General features: G+C 35.4%; 1 protein-coding gene across 1 annotated transcript in view; it reads left to right on the forward strand.

Annotated features, from left to right (window-relative positions):
* Positions 1 to 644: 644 nt before the first annotated feature.
* LOC125669151 (uncharacterized) overlaps positions 645 to 23,229 on the forward strand; it is a 55,988-nt gene continuing 33,403 nt past the window's right edge. The window contains exons 1-20 of the mRNA XM_048903600.2: positions 645 to 788; positions 2,477 to 2,534; positions 3,939 to 4,006; positions 4,502 to 4,717; positions 5,329 to 5,421; positions 6,511 to 6,550; positions 6,858 to 7,035; positions 7,639 to 7,714; positions 7,803 to 7,861; positions 9,247 to 9,464; positions 10,475 to 10,548; positions 11,698 to 11,752; positions 13,019 to 13,071; positions 14,036 to 14,104; positions 14,387 to 14,509; positions 15,381 to 15,497; positions 15,683 to 15,799; positions 16,040 to 16,159; positions 16,271 to 16,402; positions 17,073 to 17,192. Of these exons, the coding sequence (XP_048759557.1) occupies positions 729 to 788; positions 2,477 to 2,534; positions 3,939 to 4,006; positions 4,502 to 4,717; positions 5,329 to 5,421; positions 6,511 to 6,550; positions 6,858 to 7,035; positions 7,639 to 7,714; positions 7,803 to 7,861; positions 9,247 to 9,464; positions 10,475 to 10,548; positions 11,698 to 11,752; positions 13,019 to 13,071; positions 14,036 to 14,104; positions 14,387 to 14,509; positions 15,381 to 15,497; positions 15,683 to 15,799; positions 16,040 to 16,159; positions 16,271 to 16,402; positions 17,073 to 17,192 (2,046 nt within the window). The 5' untranslated portion in view covers positions 645 to 728. The remainder of the gene's footprint in view (positions 789 to 2,476; positions 2,535 to 3,938; positions 4,007 to 4,501; positions 4,718 to 5,328; positions 5,422 to 6,510; positions 6,551 to 6,857; positions 7,036 to 7,638; positions 7,715 to 7,802; positions 7,862 to 9,246; positions 9,465 to 10,474; positions 10,549 to 11,697; positions 11,753 to 13,018; positions 13,072 to 14,035; positions 14,105 to 14,386; positions 14,510 to 15,380; positions 15,498 to 15,682; positions 15,800 to 16,039; positions 16,160 to 16,270; positions 16,403 to 17,072; positions 17,193 to 23,229) is intronic.

Raw genomic sequence — 23,229 nt, forward strand, 5'->3', positions numbered from 1 at the left:
TCAATCGAAACTCCTCGAATGTCTCGCGAACTTGATCTATGTAAATTAAAAAGTATTTTATCATGTATAACATAATAAGGATAAGGCAACAGACAACGATCTATTCCGAGTGCTCGAGCCATTCGAGGAGCTAGCTCCGATAGCCTGGATCCGCCCGTGAATTGCATTATATTTCCCGTGTTCAATGAATAGGCGGATCAAATGTTTAAATGGTGTAATAAGATGTTGATATGCTTTGATAGATAGCCATCCTTTAAAAACGTCCAGATTTTCTTCGGAAATGTTTTATTATCGTGTTATGGATATATAGATATATCTAATTAATGCCAATACTTTTTGCTTAGCCCTCAGACACGGTCACGCCGGAAGATATATTACCAATTGTTATAGGCCGTTCTTTTACATGTATACTGATTTTGAATACGGATTACAAGGGATACTTATTCCTCCTAGGCGCCTGATCCCACCTCCGGTATACCTTACATTTTTGTATTATTTATGGGATTTATGAGATTGATCATTGTTCGTTATCTTACTTCTCAGTATGAGTGAAAGAAATTCTTGAAGGAACGTAAAGCAAACAGTATTCAAATATTCAACTGTCCAATGAAATTGCATGCCCAAAACTGTTTTCTCAGGCGTCCGCCATGAACACTTTCACGAACGGCTTGCTTAAAGATGAACGCAACTAATACCGAACGCAGAACAGGAAGTGGGTCACGGTAGAAATGGCACAGAATTTTCAGGACTACGACCCGCTAGATGATTACGCTCGGAGAACAAATTCTGTGAGTCACTGAGCGATGTATTCTGTACTAACTGTTTTATTTCAATGTGCTAATTCATATTATTAATCACTGTTATGTCGAGTTTCTGTTATTTTTGGCCATTTGAGCTGAGTCTTAATTTAGATATGTAAACATTACATGGGAAATTCCGATCTGACGTTTTCAGACAGTAAGTGCAATGAACTTGCCGTTGGGTAAAACGATTGAACAACAAATATCAGTTTGACATTCACAATATAATGAATTATTTATGAATTATTAAGAACTTCGTTGTTACCAGATTCAGTTGTAATGGAATTTGGCATCAATCAACAAAGTCGTATTTCACTATAAAGACATGTAATCCCAAACTAGAACATCCAATTTCAAAAGGCACTTTTATTGAATGAAATGTATATTTTCCTTTGATACAAAAGAAAGATTCGTTCATGAAGGTAATAAATATATCATGCCAAAAATGTGTTTGGATATTTTTATGCATTGGATATTTATTTTTAAAGTCTATGAGTATGCAGACAAAGTACTGTGTTACGGAATTTGATTGCAAATCATGGCATAATATCAGCAAAAAATGAAATATCAGCAATCTATTCCGTGTCCTTTCAAATTTTATTACGTAGCTCATGATAGCTGCATATAGCTCAAAGGGTTAACATGACAACTGCCAACCAATAGATCATCATTCATATCAAGTCAAATTTTGTGGGTACCCAGTGTTACCAAAATGCCAGTGATTTACTGAAATTACCGAAATGCCACCTAAAACTACCAAAAGTCCCCTCTAAATGTATACATTAATGCATATCAAGTTTATAAATGTTCACTTTTGATGATAAAACACTAAATTGTGATTATAAATATAGGAATTTTAATTGTGTTAAATTCTCGCATTCATGATGAAACATCGATAAATAAATGAAATAAAATAAATATTTATTTGGTATATATATACATACATACATAAATACCAAGGATAACCCATGAAAGCTCGAAAGCTTATTTACAATGGGGTCCTTTGATGCACGAATGTTTGCGATAGGGGGTCATTTAAGTGGGAGGAAACCGGAGTACCCGGAGGAAACCCATGTGTCTGAGCGGGCAACCGCAATACCCTCTCACATACAACCACGGGGATCGAATTTGGGTCGCAGCAGTGAGAAGCGAGAGTGCTTAGCTACCTCTGCGCCACCCGGACACTCTAGGAAAATTTGTACTTGTGTAGTTTTCGCAAATCCCCCTCCCCTGCAATATTTGCTGGAATTGCAAAATATATCTGAATAATCACTATTGATTAAATTCAATGAACAAAATGTATATATAATCAAAAAATAATGGATGAACATTTTCTTCTAAATGAATGAAAAATAACATGAGTTACCTTCCTCAAATTGACACTAATAAAAGTTTATTTTAGGTTATTTTTTTCTTCAGAGGTGGAATTTAACACAATCAATACCTAGTCTTTCAATATATTACTTTAAAAATTGATTTAATTATTTTTTTATTATTATTTTATTTATAAAGCGCAAAATTACATATAGTTTCTATTTAAAGGGGGATTTCAGTAGTTGTAGATGGCATTTCGGTAATTTTGGGAGTAATTCAGTAAATCATTGGCATTTCGGTAATTTGAGTACCGAAATTTTGTTGACTGCGGTATATTATTATGGTCATCTTTCCTTTTTCAGTTTCAGTATGTATCTGTAAATTATGGAGAAAACCACCCAGTAACAACATCACATTCAGGTACATTATGTATAGTAAGGTGAAAATAAAGTTTATAGTTCAAGTAGTACATGTACATGTTCCAGAATGAATAGCAAGCACTACTTGGTGTCCCAGTAGGCACCAATGCTGACTTGAATGTTGGCAGCTGCGAATCTTTCTCCTTTTTTTAAATCTCATTCAGCTGTAACTGGATGCCCTTTTTTCTTGTCAGATAAAAGTGCAACTGTATATCAAAAAATCAGTAGTATGTGTAGTACAGTAGAATGGTACACAAAGAGTGAACTCGCCAACTGTGTGTGACATCTGGAATTAGAGCTATAATACGCCAGTTTCGAGATACGAACTCTTCTGTGTATGAGGTGTATTTAGTGGTACTTTGAATGACTCAGTGGGACAGAGTGGAACTACAGTCAGTGAGGTAGACGATGAAATGTATTAAAAGCGTCTTATCTTTTGATATGTAAATGTGGGAAATACAAAATACTATCGAAAGAAATGTTTTACTAAAGTGGAAGCATATAAACAATGTCGTATTTGCAAGTAATATCTTAGATGTGGTACTTATGACCAATGAAATAACGTTATACGATAAAAATTCTATGTATTTAATTACTCCCTAAATACTTATAACTTACTTAGTTTGTGTATCAGTTGAATTCGGGTGATCAAACAGCATATGAGAAACTTACTGAGTACATTCACTTACGCAGTGATGAATATTAGTCCCACTCCCGCGTGTAAACAAATTGTTTCGCGCCTCACTATGTACGAGAGTTCTCCAAAGGGAAATAACTCAGGTGTATCTCGAAACCGGCGTATTAGATTCTGTCCAATGTAAATTGAAATTTAAGCTTTGTTTTAGGTCTCCTAGGAACATCTTATAAATAGTTATACCTCATGCATCTGTATGTCAATCCACCTATAGATTAATTTTTAATGGCTAAGACATAAGGAGGTACTCTACATTGTCATAATTTCTTACTTCCTTTCAAAACATGAATGAAAATATAAATTTCAACAATATTTGTCTATTCATTCAAAAAATCATTGCATAGCTGAGTATCCCAGTAGGTTAGCACGTTGACTGCTGAACTGTAGATCGTGTGTTCGAGTCCAGCAGGGGTTTTAAATTTTTCTCAGATTGCTTTTTACTAAACTGTATTTTTTGACTAAATAAAGTACATTTAAAATATTTCAATTTAAAAATATTGTTGGAAATCTCCTCCACTTTTCATCTATATCAAATTTCTCTGGTGTAGCTTTCCACCTTAGAATATTTTTAAAAAAAACAACACAAAAAACAATGTTGGTGGGTGATAGGGATGCAACATTTTTTTATGATGGATCCGAAAAGGAGTGGAAGGTGAATTAGCTATCATGTATATTGTGTCAAGTCGTCATTTTGCTTAAATTCTTCTCCAGGAAAAGAAGAGACACCTTCCTCCTGCACATCATCACCAGTCAGAAGTGAAAACAGGAACAGCCAAATGGTTGGTGTATTCTGTATAATGCAGAATACTCAAATTTTGATCATTTAATAAGTCAACATGTTCATCATTTAGATGATAACTTTATAGTTGTATAACTATGCTTTTGTGGTTCATAAACCATGCATATTATATGAGCCGTTCCTAGCAAAAAAGTCCTTTATCTTATTCAACAATGTTTTTTAAAAAAAACGTCATAATGAAAAAAACGTAACGTCATTTTTTGCACACTTGAAAAGAAAAAGGTCATGATTACCAATCACGAGTTGGTTGTCATCTTTGATTGACTGTAATATTTTAACGACAATCAACATTGCTCTAATAGTTTAAGGGATGTTCTCTATAATTCACACTTTAGCATTAATATACTTAATGACCCTTTTTGCTAGGAACAGCACATATGTTCTTCACATCCTTATTGGGCCTAGCATTTACTCAAATAAAGCTTTGCTTTTATGAAATTGAGTGTTGAAGTGTACAAAATGTATGTGTTTTTAGATGAATAACAGCATTGTGCTACAGGAGGGTAAAATGATCACACACCAGGTATCATACAATGACACGGGTCAGAGGATTCCTGTGTTCGGAGATTCCAGTCCCAGACTTCCAGACTCAGCATCGGGATATGGAGATGTCATACAGACTAGAAATCAACATCCTATGTCTCCAAACCACAGAAAATCTCTTACATCACTGCATCATTCAGAAACAGAGGTTAGTATATTGGTATACTACAGTGAAACCTGTCTTATCCAACAAGCACTGGGAGACAGATATTTTGTCGTGATACGTAGTGTATCAGAATAAATAGTGTAAAAAACAATGAAAATCTGAAATTGAAAATGAAAATAGGGGTCAGAATGCCGGGTGAAACGGATTTCACAAGTGTCAGATTAGGCAGGTTTTACTGTATCTCACATACATATTTGATTATGAAGGAAACATGATTTGTTTATCAGTATGTGTGATAGTGACAGTACAGTGTTCACCAATGGTGTTGTTTCTTAATTTTTGCATTCATTAAATTTCAAGGTTTTGCCAGCAAGTAAAGTTTTGTTGTTGCATCAGTTTGTGGATCATAGTCCTTTACTTTATTCTTTCCATTGAAGTAAAATTGAGCTTCTTTGATGATTAAAATTTTCATGGCCTTACTCAAGTATGACATTAATGAATGAATAATGATAAAACTGCAGTATGCAACTTTGGAGAGGAGCATAAAAAAGGTCCATAGAAAGAACATTTGGATTTTTCTTGAAAATGTTGAGACTTCAGTTTGATAGATAAAATCTTGCTTATATTCAATGCCATGTATATTGTTTTTACAGGATATTATGGTATTTGTTGAACCCCCTAGTAAAAGTCTGTTCTGTAAACTGTGTAACAATGTCTACAAGGATCCTGTGATGGTCACATGTGGGGTAAGTACCACGAACACAATGCAGACATAATTCTAATTCTAGTCTTCAAAGAAAACAAATTTATTACATTTTCAACAGTGGTATGGAACATTTTCAACCCATCTCTGACCTCCAAGTAGCTAAATCACAGGAGCATGCCACCACTCCCAGTTTTATTCATTGAATAAAATTGATATTTTCACAATGTAAAAATAACAACTGATTGTGGCCTCATGTTGTATATTACTATACATCCTTTAATATTTGAAATAAACATGTTCTAAAACCAAAGAAAATGTAATAAACAGAAATTTCAATGCTTTGTAGTTGGATATGGAATTTATTTCACTCATAAGATAGGATTTCTTTTTATATATTCACGCTCGTGAAAATAAAAAAAAAATTCTGTCTTACTTAGGAAATGAATTCCATATCCAACTACAAAGCATTGACTATCCTCTCTTTCTATCAACACTGAACATTAACATTGACTATCCTCTATTTCTAGAAACACTGAACATTACTTGACTATCCTCTATTTCTATAAACACTGAACATTAACATTGACTATCCTCTATTTCTATAAACACTGAACATTAACATTGACTATCCTCTATTTCTATAAACACTGAACATTAACATTGACTATCCTCTATTTCTATAAACACTGAACATTAACATTGACTATCCTCTATTTCTATAAACACTGAACATTAACATTGACTATCCTCTATTTCTATAAACACTGAACATTAACATTGACTATCCTCTATTTCTAGAAACACTGAACATTACTTGACTATCCTCTATTTCTATAAACACTGAACATTAACATTGACTATCCTCTATTTCTATAAACACTGAACATTAACATTGACTATCCTCTATTTCTAGAAACACTGAACATTACTTGACTATCCTCTATTTCTATAAACACTGAACATTAACATTGACTATCCTCTATTTCTATAAACACTGAACATTGCTTTTAAGAAGGAACTGTTAGTGTAAGCTATTACACAGTTTCAAACATGTTTAATCCATGCACTTTTGTGAACATTTGTGTTTTTCTCCCATTTAGTGATGATACAATTGTGTTATATTTTCCAGCACTCCTATTGCAAAAAATGTGTAACAAGACAAAGTGAAGGTAAATATTTCATCAGGTTTGGTATATTGTATCTCTCAGATTATGATATCATCAAAATGTGTAACAAGACAGAGTGAAGGTAAATATTTCATCAGGTTTGGTGTATTGTATCTGTCAGATTATGATATCATCAAAATGTGTAACAAGACAGAGTGAAGGTAAATATTTCATCAGGTTTGGTGTATTGTATCTGTCAGATTATGATATAAGATTGGAAACTATTTCAATATTAGTGCTTGCAGAGAACAAAAAAACTGATCCTTTGAAAATCTTCAAATGATATCATTAACTATTTGTTTTGTGACAGGTGTTTGTCCGATTGACAACCAGGGAATAGCTGTTGTGGTGGCTAACATCGCGGTCTCTGAACAGATCGGGGAGATGTACATCCACTGTCGCCATGGCTGTCGTCTGTCCGAGGACGGACATTCATATGAGGTGGATCCCACCCGATGTCAGGCCACCGTCAAAGTCTCCTGTAGAACGTGAGTTTGTTTTGATGATCCTTTCACTAGGCAGTCTGAATCGGGACAGAAGGATCGTATATAACACATTAGTGGTACTTTCATTGAAATGAAGTATGAAAAATTTAAGCAATTTGGGCCAGTTACCTGAAGAATGCACAAATTTGGTTTGATAACCAAACAAATCAAATGTAATATGAAGTAAAAACATGCAAAAAAAAATTGAATTTCTAAATATTTTTCTTTTACTTAGTGTTTGGACTGAAGATAGTGTTTCTCCTATCTCATCCTATCTTTCAAGAGTCATTGTTACAGTCAACCGTAATCAATGATGGTGTGCCGCCACTAAAACCACTAACATTCCAGACCGCAATCAATGATAGTGCGCCGCCACTAAAACCACTAACATTCCAGATTTTAAACTTTATGTCAGCGCATTTTACAAAGAGTTGTGCAAATTCTCGTGATATCTGGGTTTCCCTAGGCTTTAGGTGTATCAGGTAGAAATACTGCCGTACATAAGTGAACATGATTTACATATATTTGCTATAAACATTTGAATTAGCTGTAAAGGTAATTTTCTTAATGTCTCAGAATGTAATGATATCTGATCAATGTTGACAGAGAGCACGAAGAGTCCTGTGATTATATGATGGTGGAGTGTCCAAACCACACAGGGTGTCCGCAGTTGTTAAGAAAAGTAGGTCCCTGCCAGGGAGTCGTAGAATTTATCGTGATTTTCCAGAAACTTGTCTCCAGTTTTTTTAAAATTGATATTTCCGTTGCAGGACCTTGAGGACCACATCAAAACCTGTTGTAATGTTCGATGTCCTCATCACAAATACAGGTGAGTGTTCGATGTCCTCATCACAAATACAGGTGAGTGTTTGATGTCTTCATCGCAAGTACAGGTGAGTGTTTGATGTCCTCATCACAAATACAGGTGAGTGTTTGATGTCCTCATCACAAATACAGGTGAGTGTTTGATGTCTTCATCGCAAGTACAGGTGAGTGTTTGATGTCCTCATCACAAATACAGGTGAGTGTTTGATGTCCTCATCACAAATACAGGTGAGTGTTCGATGTCCTCATCACAAATACAGGTGAGTGTTCGATGTCCTCATCACAAATACAGGTGAGTGTTCGATGTCCTCATCACAAATACAGGTGAGTGTTTGATGTCCTCATCACAAATACAGGTGAGTGTTCGATGTCCTCATCACAAATACAGGTGAGTGTTCGATGTCCTCATCACAAATACAGGTGAGTGTTCGATGTCCTCATCACAAATACAGGTGAGTGTTCGATGTCCTCATCACAAATACAGGTGAGTGTTCGATGTCCTCATCACAAATACAGGTTGTAGCTGTGTTCTAACTGTTATAGTTGTGTTCTAACTGTTGTAGCAGTGTTCTAACTGTTGTAGCAGTGTTCTAACTGTTGTAGCTGTGTTCTAACTGTTGTAGCAGTGTTCTAATTGTTGTAGTTGTGTTCTAACTGTTGTAGCTGTGGTCTAACTGTTGTAGCTGTGTTCTAACTGTTGTAGCAGTGTTCTAACTGTTGTAGTTGTGTTCTAACTGTTTTAGTGTGTTCTAACTGTGGTAGCTGTGTTCTAACTGTTTTAGTTGTGTTCTAACTGTTTTAGTGTGTTCTAACTGTTTTAGTGTGTTCTAACTGTTGTAGCTGTGTTCTAACTGTTTTAGTGTGTTCTAACTGTTGTAGCAGTGTTCTAACTGTGTTCTAACTGTTGTAGCAGTGTTCTAACTGTTGTAGCAGTGTTCTAACTGTTGTAGCTGTGTTCTAACTGTTGTAGTTGTGTTCTAACTGTTGTAGCTGTGTTCTAACTGTTGTAGCTGTGTTCTAACTGTTGTAGTTGTGTTCTAACTGTTGTAGCTGTGTTCTAACTGTTTTAGTGTGTTCTAACTGTTGTAGCAGTGTTCTAACTGTGTTCTAACTGTTGTAGCAGTGTTCTAACTGTTGTAGTTGTGTTCTAACTGTTGTAGCAGTGTTCTAACTGTTTTAGTGTGTTCTAACTGTTGTAGCTGTGTTCTAACTGTTGTAGCTGTGTTCTAACTGTTGTAGCTGTGTTCTAACTGTTGTAGCTGTGTTCTAACTGTTGTAGCAGTGTTCTAACTGTTTTAGTGTGTTCTAACTGTTGTAGCAGTGTTCTAACTGTTGTAGCTGTGTTCTAACTGTTGTAGCTGTGTTCTAACTGTTTTCTAACTGTTGTAGCTGTGAGTTTACCGGTACACAGGAGGAACTCCAGGAACACCTGAAATTGTGTAAGTACGAAGGGATGAAGGATTTTATGAGTCACATGGAGGAAAAGGTCGGAGAACTTCAGGAGTCCCTGGAGGAAAAAGACCAGGAAATCAACTTCCTCCGATCCATGTTAGGAAAACTGTCCGAGAGATTGGAGAACCTAGAGAAAACTGCTGAAATCAAACTAGGTCAGTGACCAATTGTTTTAACCTACAGCCCACTCCACTTATATTGAAGTCGGTTATATTGAACTATCTGTTATATTGAAGTTGAAATAAATCCCCCAGTAGCAATATTTGTGTAGTTCAACATTGGTTATATTGAACTTTGGATATAATGAAAAATTCAGGTCAGTCCCCTGAAGTTCATTATATCCAGCGTAGACTGTACTTAACAGATATTGATACTTCTAAAGAAATTGTCATATTGATTCAAAATATTCCTGAATGATGATGTCAGAGAGATAGGGTTAACTGAGGAATTTAAAAGGTAGAATAAATGCTGGTAAATTATTAGTACACTTATTGAAGATGTGGGAGCTCAGTTTCTTTATTTCCATGAGCCATATGGCTCATTGGATTCACATACACCTACATATACATGTATATATACACACAGGCAGTACAGTAGATGTATAAAGATATGATACATACAGAAACAGTATAGGGAGAGTGCATAAACTTACATAACGTTGTATGATAATATCATTGCATAACGTGAAGCATGCATTATATATAAACACAGTATATATATATTACAGGTATTCATAACCAATTACACTGATTCATAATTGTACTGTATCTGATATATGTGATAAAAGAGCCAAACCAGAACCAAATGTGACTGATCACAGGAAGTTACGAACAGGTTCCGAGGTCACAAGATCAAAAGTCAAAGTTACGATGAGATAACAACTATGACATTGTCTGTAGTGATTACTTGAGTATTGTTCAAATTACAGACTCCTGATGGTAAACAGGTACTTCAAGGGGAAGGTTGAAAAAATATACCTTATAGATTTTGGCAATAGTAGGTCAAAATTAAAGGTCATAAGGTCAGTTATTATTGTTATGCATCACACCTGGGGTTTGTTTTCTAAATCAATCTATTTATTTCTTGCATTCAGTTTATAGATTTGAAGAAATAATGATTTTGATGTACTTAAAGATCTTCTTTATGCATCTTTATATAATTTTAGAAATTATCGAATGCAATCAGAGTAATCTACTGAGTGAAGTTGTGGAGAATCGCAAGGAGAGAGCCATGCTTATGGTATGTGTCAATGTTCCCTCTGTAAAATGAACAGATTTATAATAGAATTTATTTATACTAGAAGTTATTCAGCATTATTAGTCTGCCTGTGCTGCGGCTGAAGAGGGCGTAGTCTAATTTAAGTATGTTGCCCGTCTGTCTGTTGTTGCTTTAGGAGTAGATAGAAGATAAGAAAATCCTCGCGGGGGTAAGAGCATGAATTGTTAAAATGTCAGTCTTCCTCATGTTTGTACTTTGAGCCAGGGTAGGACCACAAGAGGAATGCCAAGTTTTACATAAGAATGTGTTAAAAGAAAAATGTGTACATCTTCTCCAGAACACATTTTACATAAGAATGTGTTAAAAGAAAAATGTGTACATCTTCTCCAGAACACGTTTTACATAAGAATGTGTTAAAAGAAAAATGTGTACATCTTCTCCAGAACACGTTTTACATAAGAATGTGTTAAAAGAAAAATGTGTACATCTTCTCCAGAACACGTTTTACATAAGAATGTGTTAAAAGAAACAATTGTACATCTTATCCAGAACATGTTTTACATAAGAATGTGTTAAAAGAAAAAATTGTACGTCTTCTCCAGATCACGTTTTACATAAGAATGTGTTAAAAGAAACAATTGTACATCTTCTCCAGAACACGTTTTACATAAGAATGTGTTAAAAGAAAAAATTGTACGTCTTCTCCAGAACACGTTTTACATAAGAATGTGTTAAAAGAAAAAATTGTACGTCTTCTCCAGAACACGTTTTACATAAGAATGTGTTAAAAGAAAAAATTGTACATCTTCTCCAGAACACGTTCATAATTTTTACATAAGAATGTGTTAAAAAAGAAAAAATTGTACATCTTCTCCAGAAAACGTTTATAATTTTTGAATCAATATGGATGCTTCCTCATATTGCATACAGCTTTCCAAAAAACAATCTTTGGCTTAGTATGGGGGCAGCAACCAATTGTAGCATAGTGTGGGGTAACAAATGTAACTCCAAAGCTTCCAAGAGTCGCATCTTTGTATGATAGATCAGATATAGACTCAGATGACTGTTGTGGCCCATGGGCCTTTTATAATTTGTTTTAGAATGGACAATCATATTTTATAGTGTAGTTGTTAAAGGCTAAGCATGAATGTTGATTTGATATTTTGGCAGGATGAACTAGCCAACATACAAAATCAGTTGAATGGACGCAATGTGGTGCAAGGAGGTAATTAAATCAACTTCACAAAATCACTACATAGTTAAGGGAGTTAACTCTGGTCTTACTTTTTCTGCAGGATGAGGTGGCACATATTAATAGTGTGCTGAATGGAAGGAATACAGTGTTTGGAGGTACTATTCTCTGGTGTGGAATAATTTTTTTCAGTTTGCATGAACCTGCTCATCATTGATTACTGAAGATGATTTTTATTTCCCTCTCTTTTCCTGCACATGTTTACATTCTTTCTGCATTCAGTCTGTCATTGTTCAAGTCGATAGTTTACACTTGTAATTATACATTTTCATTTCCCTCACATCAAAAGGGTCACTGTGTATAGTGATACCCTCTTCTGTCCATCATTTATTATTCCTGCAGATATTGAACTCATTATCCTTAGTGTGTAGTTATGTATAGAAGAGTTATATAGATCAAGCAAGTTTTCTGTTAAATGAAAATTTCTAAGAATTCAGTTTATAGACCTTTATTGCTTTCACATAGATTGAACAGAATTGTATATTGATGATTTACAAGTCAAGTTTTAAGTTTTCCCCTGATTAACATACTTTCAGCTATTTCCATTTAGCATGCTTACAGATATTGAACTGCTTTACAGAATGTAGTTGTGTATGGGTGAATGTTGTTGTGTATTGGTGAAGTACAGATGAAGTTTTAGTTTGTAAATTGAGCATAGGTAGCTATGGCCCTTGAACTTAAAAAAATTCATTGAATTTGATGTTTCAGACTTTTCAACTTATCTCTTGATATTTGTTTGGCTCCGGGGCGATAAAACTCCAATGAAATCACTTTTTATCTCAGTCTCATTTTTTTTTCAATGTATGCTCTGTCTCTAAAAGGAACTGAGATCAAAATTAAGCTCATTCAAGTTTTATGGCTCAAAGGCCTGATTTTAGTGTGAAGTTGTGACAAGTCTCAGATAGAACTCAGTTTTTGTTCCAAGTGACATGGTAATGTTCTGACTAAACCTATATTCACTTGGCTACCAATGGTAGTAATTATGTTGATCTAAATCATTTAATTATTGTTTTTGGTTTAAAAAGTATCATAATTTTTAAATCAGTTGATAGCCACAGAGCAATTTATGGCTTATAATGATTGGTGATGGCTTGCATGTGTGCTAGCTTAAAAATAATTTTTATTCCAAAGTTTCATTTTAAAAAATTTGATGAATAATTTAAATTTGTAAAAGTGTTGTAGAATATTTCTGAATTCAGTAGAGGACTTACTGGTAAATGGTGTTTTTCTTTATTGCAGTGTATGACCCTCAGCAAATGTTCCGGTGTCGAGGGACGTTCGTTGGACACCAGGTATGAGGAAGTTCATTAACTTTGTCAAGAAATGTTTCAGTACTAGAAATTTCGATATTTAATGTAGAGATTAAGTAAGAAATTTGTATAGGACATGTACTTACGTTAACAAATAGATATAGGTACTTGGGTTATAAAAAGAAGTACCTTTGCATATTTTCTATGAAGCCTTGTCACCACTGGTAAATTGTGAATTGGAGAATTGTTGATTACTGTTAATGATATGTTCGACTTATGAAATGTGTTAAGATTCCAGAAAAGTTCTTCAAGTTTAGGATGTGTACCAGAATTGTAGAAATGTAAATGTGATGGAGATAATCCTTTGTAAGCACAGGTGGATAAATTAATCTGCCTGCAGTGAATCATTGGCTCACTCTGATTGGCTGCTGTATGAGCGAATCATTGGCTCACTCTGTATGTTCTCTGATTGGCTGCTGTATGAGCGACAATTTGTTGAAATTTTGAAGGCTCTCATTGGATTCTGCTCTTCAAATATTAAATGAAGTATTTTTTAAAAACATGTAATCTGGAGGTAAAATTGATATGATTTTAAGCACTCTTGTGTGCCTTATATACAAATTTTCACAAAAATTATGAATGATGATCAAGCAGTGTTAAACCAGCCACAAATTTACATTAAACAATAATTGGTGGATTTGCATGTTACCAGCAGTGTTTCTCTGTTGAAGTTTTTAATGACAGCATGATAACTACTTTTTATGATGAATGTTTTCAGGGACCTGTTTGGTGCTTAACAGTAATTGGTGGATTTGCATGTTACCAGCAGTGTTTCTCTGTTGAAGTTTTTAATGACAGCATGATAACTACTTTTTATGATGAATGTTTTCAGGGACCTGTTTGGTGCTTAACAGTAATTGGTGGATTTGCATGTTACCAGCAGTGTTTCTCTGTTGAAGTTTTTAATGACAGCATGATAACTACTTTTTATGATGAATGTTTTCAGGGACCTGTTTGGTGCTTAACAGAGTATGGAGAGTTTCTTTTCAGTGGATCTTCTGACAAAACAATAAAGGTAATTTGTGTCATTATTTTTTCTACAGTGTAGAAACATTAGATTGGAGGGGGGGGGGGGTGTTTTCTTAAGGTTTAGTCATGCTTTCACAGGGTTCTGGTTCACATAAACTTTGAATTGACATCCTTGAAACTTGTTGGAATTGGGCCACCATTAGGAAGAAGAATCTCATTTATTGATTTGATAAAATTCAATGAAATATAATGAATTTGAACAGAGGTAACTAAGCAGAGTTCCTCTTTTGTTGATTTTGCATGTTATGCTTATGTTATACTTTTGTAGGTATGGGACACTGGAAACAATTACAGATGTCTGAAAACAATGGAGGGACACACCGGGATTGTTTTGGCACTGTGTACATGGAGCAACAAACTGTACAGTGGATCACAAGATTGTAGGATTATGGTAAGAGAGAAAGAGGGGGGAGAACAAGAGAGAGAGAGGGAGAGAAAGAGAGAGGGGAGAGAGAGAGAAAGAGAGGGAGAGAAAGAGAGAGGTAGAGAGAGGAGAGGAAGAGTGAGAGAGAAAGAGAGGGAGAGCAAGAGAGAGAGAGAGGGGGAGAGAGAGAGGAAGAGAGAAAGAGAGAGAGCAAGAGAGAGAGACAGAGAGAGAGGGGGAGAACAAGAGAGAGAGCAAGAGAAAGAGAGGGAGAGAGAGGAGAGGAAGAGAGAGAAAGAGAGGGAGAGAGAGAGAGAGGAAGAGAGAGGGGGGCAAGAGGGAGAGAGAGACAGAGAGAGAGGGGGAAAAGAGAGAGAGAAAGAGGGAGAGCAAGAGAGAGAGAGACAGAGAGAGGGGAAGAGAGGGGAGAGGAAGAGCGAGAGAGAGAGAGAGGGAGAGAAAGAGAGAGAGAGACAGACAGAGAGAGGGGAGAGAGAGAGAAAGAGAGAGGGGGAGAGCAAGAGAGAGAGAGAGCAAGAGAGAGGGAGAGAGCAAGAGAAAGAGAGCAAGAGAGAGAGAGAAGAGAAGAGAGAGAGAGAGCTAGGAAGGGGTGAGACAGAAAGAGGGAGAGGGGGGTAGGTAGAGAGGAAGAGAGATAGAAAAGGGGAGGCAGAGAGGAAGAGAAAGAGGGGGAAGAAGAGAGGGGGGGGGGTAATGAGAGGGGGTTAAGAAGAGAGGAAGAGAGGGGGGAGCAAGAGAAAGAGAGTGTGTATGTACACTGTATGCAGGTGCTGGGTGTCTCAATATATTGAAACATTCAGTAAAAATGAGAATTTCCTTTAAATTCTAAGTTACAATTTGATGTTATTTGATGATACATGTGCATTTTTGATTTTAGGTCTGGAATATTGAGAACTTTGAGAAAGAGAATTCTGTTGAAGCTCATGAAAATCCTGTATGTACTCTAACCTCGGCCAAAAACATGCTGTTTAGTGGATCTTTAAAAGTGGTCAAGGTACAAAAAAGATTTATATGCATCAAATCTTTTTCATTTTAAATATAAAAGACTTGATACAAAATTTGTAAAATCCTTGAAAACTGAGCCATCAGATTTCACATGTGCTTGATAGTAATGTCAGGACAAAATGTTGATTAATATGAACTTGAAGTTAAAAGATGATCCCTTGTATTCATTCTTAGGTTTGGGATGCTCACACAATGGAGCTGAAGAAGGAACTCACTGGAATGAACCACTGGGTCAGGGCGCTGGTAGCCACCCAGAACCACCTGTACAGTGGTTCCTACCAAACAATTAAGGTAATGGTAACCTGTTAAATCCATTTCTTCACTGACTGAATTCAGTATTTTCTGCTTTGAGGTAAAATATACAGATCAACAGATCTGCACAATTTCCCAATTTTAAAATAAAAAACCTGAATTATTGATGGATGAAAATACCATGGGTCAATCTGACTACATAGTCAAAAAGTTGAAGAAGACAAAAAGGTGGACACATGCACATGATATTCTGAAGTAAACAGAATGTTTTCTTTTCAGATCTGGGATTTGGACACGCTGGACGTTGTTCACAATCTCGAGACTTCAGAAGGAAGTGTGTATAGTATAGCAGTCACTAATCACCACATTCTCTGTGGCACCTACGAAAATGTCATCCATGTAAGATTTATTTTCTAGTACAGATTTACATCCATAGTTCTCGTGGTTTTAGACATGCTAAGAAATATTTTGTTGAAAGCAATTTCAAGGTGAACTATTTTGCTGTGTTAGGTGTGGGAACTAGGCTCCAAGGAATTGGTGGTGACCCTTAAAGGACACACGGGGACGGTGTACAGTATGGCCGTGCTTCACACAACGTCAGGGACGAAAGTATTCAGTGCCTCATATGACAGATCTCTCAGAGTCAGTACTTTTATTTTTGTAATAAAAATGTGTATTTAAGGTGGATCGAAAACCTATGACATCACACGAGGATCGATCAACCTTAATGTGTCACAATGCAGTAGAATCACATTTACATATTTTCATATTTTGACAAATGGAGATTTTCTTGTGGACCAAAATTTTCAGTATACATGTATTTAAAGGCTATTTTGAAAACTAGGAAAAATATTGAGTTACTTACTGATTTAATAACCTTCAAGAGACTTATAATAAAAAAAATTTAGCAGTGAAGTACGACCTAGTTTTTAATTTGTGGGCATACTTTTTTTCCAACTGATGCATACTTCCTCTGTATCTCTGGTAATGATCATAAATTCATAGAGTTTTACATAAATTACATAAAATTACATAAATTCATAGAGTTTTACATAACTGAGAGTAATCTAAATAGATATAATTGAATTGAAAACAAATGCACAGACTTTTGAACAGTGAACAGAAAAGTGAGTCTGCAGACTTTGCACTCCTTGGGGAAAAAGTAATCGTAACATCTCTATGCTCTAATTTCTATATGGTCATTTCACGTGTATTGATGATTTAATGCTTAATATTCAGAACTAACATTTGTATTTTTTTGGTATTTTTTCCCTTGCAATATGGTATATGCCAATTTGTTCATATGATACAGGTGTGGAGCATGGACAACATGATTTGTACTCAGACACTACTAAGACACCAGGGAAGTGTCGCTTGCTTGGCCGTGTCGCGGGGAAGGATATTTTCGGGTTCCGTTGACAGTACAGTGAAGGTACTAAGAGTACATGCCAAATCTTCAACCACACAGAATCTTTGCAGTTTTTCAACCTTTTTTGAATTCAGTATAAACAATATTGATATCATTTGTTTATTTCTACAGGTGTGGCAGTAACATAGACAGAAGACATGGACTTGAAAGTGTCTTACATGTGATAAAAATTGTGATTTCATATTTGTATATACATGTATATCATTTATCCTATATATGTACAACTTTTAAAAATATTTTGTATGGGACTAGCAATATTCATTATTTGTTTCAAATAAAAATAAAGTTTCATGAGCTAAACATTTCTGTGATGTGAATTTGTTATTGCAAGAAAGAGTGACTGTAAAAACAACAAGAATCATTTTGTGCACGAGTTGTTTGAGCAAGGGCAGATAACTGTAATTTTTGACCTACATTAACAACATAACAGGTATGCTCTATATTTTCATTTGTTGTTGTATTTAAACTTACTATATGAAATTTTAGAATATTGACGCAATGTCAGTGAAGATCACCAAGGAAAATTAAGCAGGACAGTTTTGGTACTTGTGATTGACGCTTTTAATGTAAACATGAATTTTAGTTTTAGAAGTCAAAATTGAGGTCACTACTAGGCCTAGTGTACATACAGATTTTTTCTTAAACTATAATTTTATGTTGTGTGACAGTGCCCAGGTTGTGATCTATTGAGCTTAGAGGGGGAGACTTGGGGGACTTCAGAACACACATGCTGATCAATATAAATTTCAGTCTGCTGGATTTGACAGTCACAATGCGCTAGTTACATTAGTATTTTATTATTATACCGGTAGAAGGCCAATCTCTAAAGCTTACAAAAAGCGTGAAACGATTACATGAATCGAAAGAGGGATGAGATAGACCGGGAAATCACACATTTCAGAGAATTATTGCCGCCAAAAAAAAAATTATCAAAAAAAAAGAGGGGGGGGGGGGGGGGGGTAGTAATATCCATACTTCAGGTGCCTGTGAGTTTTTGGGCGCTTGTTAGAATACTATATATTTAAAGAACAGATAAGGATATTGATTGATTGTTTAATGTCCCTCTCAAGAATTTTTCACTCATGGAGACGTTTAACAACAGTATCGATGAACATGAAAAGAAACGTGCACAACTGTTGTTGATCATTTTTATATTGATGCCAACATAATTTTGTTTCTAAATGCTAATACAAATGAAGAGTGAAGATAACAAAAAAGTAATCATTCTAATAACTGCTACAAAGAATACGAAAGTAGGACAAACACAAATTCCAGGAAGCACCAGTACTTAGGAGGAGTAAGCATCCCCTAGTGACTGGTCACAGGAAGCACCAGTACTTAGGAGGAGTAAGCATCCCCTAGTGACTGGTCACAGGAAGCACCAGTACTTAGGAGGAGTAAGCATCCCCTAGTGACTGGTCACAGGAAGCACCAGTACTTAGGAGGAGTAAGCATCCCCTAGTGACTGTTCACAGGAAGCACCAGTACTTAGGAGGAGTAAGCATCCCCTAGTGACTGTTCACAGGAAGCACCAGTACTTAGGAGGAGTAAGCATCCCCTAGTGACTGTTCACAGGAAGCACCAGTACTTAGGAGGAGTAAGCATCCCCTAGTGACTGGTCACAGGAAGCACCAGTACTTAGGAGGAGTAAGCATCCCCTAGTGACTTTTCACAGGAAGCACCAGTACTTAGGAGGAGTAAGCATCCCCTAGTGACTGTTCACAACTGTAGTACTTAGGAGGAGTAAGCATCCCCTAGTGACTGGTCACAGGAAGCACCAGTACTTAGGAGGAGTAAGCATCCCCTAGTGACTGGTCACAGGAAGCACCAGTACTTAGGAGGAGTAAGCATCCCCTAGTGACTGTTCACAACTGCTGTACAAGCTCTCTGTATTATCAGGTAAACCGAGTAATCTGTAGTCAAATTCATTATGAAATGCTTCAGACAACATTCAACATAATGACAGGCTGTATAGGTTTAGATTAATATAATGACCATAGAATTTGTGAAAATGATGACTTTAAATGATACTGTTGAAATCCATGTAACATCAACTTATATTTTAGCAGCCTTCCTCATTTTAGACATTGATCATACACAGAAAACGCTCCAAGACTTATGTATCAAATCAGTTGTGAGAGATACAATGCCATATGCAGATGATAATGAAATATTACTACATAAATATGTGCAAGTGTTGCTATGTCAGTGATGTAGGAATAAATTGTACTGAAGTTGAAGCCACTCTTTGCATTTATTTCACAAATTGCAGATTCGCAGTGCTTTTCATTCAAGTAAATTTCTGTTCGGTGTCGTGTATGAATTAGTAGATCTAAACTCTTGTTGGAAAAAGCACCCCCATAAAATTCAACCAAACATGCAATCAGACTTAACTCAAAGTGTAGAAAAAATACTTATTGAGTTCATACTTATGCCTCACGGAGAGGACTTGTATAGGCAGTGCCTGCTGTCCAATCCTATATTATGAATTATCATAATAAAATACTGTTTAAATACCTATACATTGTGTATCTATTTTGTAAGAATATTTCAATGAGGGAAATGCAAATCGTTACTTTAATGATCACATATATGGAAAAAAATATTTCGATATTTGAAAAGAACAACACTTACTTGGATATCAACCACAGAACCAGTCATCTGACATTGATTTATGAAAGAAGTATAGCGCACTTGGTATGCCATTTCGTCGACAGATACTTTTTTCTTGAATATCATTATTTACAAATTTTCTGCTATACAATGTCAGTTTATACTTGTGTTTACCCAAATTACTTAATAAAGATATCTATATGTTGATAGTATCGTTATTTGATAATCATAAAAATCGTCGTGATTATATAGAGTATATATAGTAGATGTAACATAATGGGCCTAAAAAATGCAAACTGTTGCAAAAGGCCACCCTAAACCAGAAATAAAACACTGATATTGTTATACCTGAGTATGGATGTACATAAGTCCATTTAAGGAAATTTGGTTTAAGGTGGCCCTCTTGTAGAAAATGGCTAAAATATGACAAAAATCATTCTCAAAATTTTCCTTGAGATTTCGCAGCCTGTCAAACGTTAAACCTTTAAACTTACATGCCTGGGTGGCCTAGTGGTTTAGGTGCTCGGTAATCTTACATTTAAAGCATACATTCCGAGTTCAAGTCCAATATTTTCTCATTCACTTTTTTTTTTTTTTTTTTTGCTTTTCATTTTGGGGGGGGGGGGGGTGTGCTATAAATGTGATACATATATTATAACAAATATTAGTCATTTTCATCATTATTTGCAAGTTACGACTTAAAGAAAAGAATTTATTCCGAGATCACTGTAGTTCCGTTTGTTTACATTAATTTTTAACCTGTTCCTGTGTGCACAGGATTTTCAAACCGTAATGTGGCTGACGAAAAGCTAAACAAATACTACAAGAAAAGGGGCACAAATGCACAGCATGTAATAAGTAAAAATAGGTCAAGGGAGGAAAAGAACTGTTATACAGATTGACTTCTCAAAAGTAAATATAAAAACTCATTTAGCAACTGTCATATGATATTTAGACAAAGCTAAACACTCAAATTATCAACCAAAGGCAAATGAACTGATGAAATCTATTAAAGGTGCTGCAGCCATGTCAGAAAAAGACAGTGAGCTAAGTAATGCCTATGTAAAAGGGTTGTTGTGTGATATGAATGCACCTATGAAAATCTTGTACTGTTCATCATTCCACATAGGAACATGGTTTATTGATTAAAGAACGACTCGTATAAATGTCAGTAATGCTAAACTTTTGCAGTTATTTATCTTGATTAACAAAACATTAAAAACGTTGGCCTTATATTTAAAAATAACACACCAGTCTATTATTGGAAACCGGTGTTTTCCCTTTAGATTTCTGAGTCGGCCGTTTCGTCAGCAAAAGCACTATACCTCTTTAGGATGTTTCGATGATATAAAAAATTGATGAGTGGACTCGTGTTTTATTTGAATTTTCACAGCTGATAATCCACGAAATAATTGAATTACATTTTGTATTGTTCTCTTCGATTGAATTATTGCATTCATCAACTCAATGCATGCATTGCCCTCTTCAACTGAATTAAGGATATCATTAATTCAATTGATATGCACAATAATTCTTTTAGAAAGCAATTAGGCTATTTAATAAGAGATATCTTCAATTCAACATATCCCCAATTGAATAAATCATCTCTTTAATTGAATTGTTGCTCTCTTTAAAAGAATTGATGTGCAAATTAATTCATTATACAAAGTTGTACATAATCAAAGATATCTTTGACTGAATTAAAGAGATCATTTATGCAAAGCTCCAATTTTAAATTTTGCAAGCAATAATTCCACATACCATATTGCTGAGAGCAATAAATGAATTGATTTGTACATCAATTCAATTAATGAGAGCAATGATTAATTTGATGTGTGTATGAATTTAATTATTGTCCACAATGATTCAATTGATTGATGCACACATCAAATCAATTAGTACCCACAATAATTCAGTTAATGCTCATCAATTCAATTGATGAGATCAATAATTGATTTTATGTGCATGTCAATTGAATTATTGCACACAATAATTGAATTAAAAATATTTCAAATAATTTATGATATCTTGAATTATTTATGTTAATTTGGTGCTCCCTAAAGACAAAAAGACTGAACGAATGGTGAGCAAATGATGAATGCTTCATGAACAATGAATGCAAGGGGTTCAGGTAAACTCTGAATGGAGAGTAAACAAATGGTGAGCAAACAGGGAAAGTACAACTGTTCAGGGACTATGATATCAGTAAAACATCTAACTATGAAACAGATGTTGAAAACTTGGTGGTGTTTTTTATTTCCAAGTTCACTGGGAGATATTGATTTGACATATCTTATGAACTAAAATGAATATTGTTGAATTGAACACCACAGCAAGAGATCAGTTTCCACTGAGAAGGAAGAGATTGTTTGGGGGGGGGGGGGGGGGTTAGCTCACCTGAACCGAAGGTTCAAGTGAGCTATTCTGATCACATTTTGTCCGGCGTCCGTCTGTCTGTCCGTCCGTCTGTCTGTCTGTCCGTCTGTAAACTTTTCACATTTTCGACTTCTTCTCCAGAACCACTGGGCCAATTTCAACCTAACTTGGCCAAAAGCATCCTTGGGTGAAGGGCTTTCAAGTTTGTTCAAATGAAGGGCCATGTCCCTTTCAAAGGGGAGATAATCACAAAAATGCAAAAATAGGGTGGGGTCATTTAAAAATCTTCTTCTCAAGAACCACTGGGCCAGAAGAGCTGAAATTTACCTGAAAGCTTCCTGACATATTGCAGATTCAAGTTTGTTCAAATCATGGCCCCCGGTGGTAGGATGGGGCCACAAGGGGGGATCAAAATTTTACATATAAATATATAGGGAAAAACTTTAAAAATCTTCTTCTCAAGAACCACTAAGCCAGAAAAGCTGAGATTTACATGAAAGCTTCCTGACATAATGCAGATTCAAGTTTGTTCAAATCATGGGCCCCTGGGGTTGGATGGGGCCACAATAGGGGATCAAAGTTTTACATACAAATATATAGGAAAAATCTTTAAAAATCTTCTTCTCAAGAACCACTGAGCCAGAAAAATTGATTTTTACATGAAAACTTTCTGACATACTGCAGATTCAAGTTTGTTCAAATCATGGCCCCCGGGGATAATATGGGGCCCCAAGGGGTGGATCAAAGTTTTACACACAAATATATAGGGAAAAACTTTAAAAATCTTCTTCTCAAGAACCACTAAGCCAGAAAAGCTGAGATTTACATGAAAGCTTCCTGACATAATGCAGATTCAAGTTTGTTCAAATCATGGCCCCCGGGGGTTGGATGGGGCCACAATAGGGGATCAAAGTTTTACATACAAATATATAGGAAAAATCTTTAAAAATCTTCTTCTCAAGAACCACTGAGCCAGAAAAGCTGATTTTTACATGAAAACTTTTTGACATAGTGCAGATTCAAGTTTGTTCAAATCATGGCCCCTGGGGGT

This window comes from Ostrea edulis, chromosome 4 (genome assembly GCF_947568905.1).
Source record: "Ostrea edulis chromosome 4, xbOstEdul1.1, whole genome shotgun sequence".
NCBI lineage: Eukaryota > Metazoa > Mollusca > Bivalvia > Ostreida > Ostreidae > Ostrea > Ostrea edulis.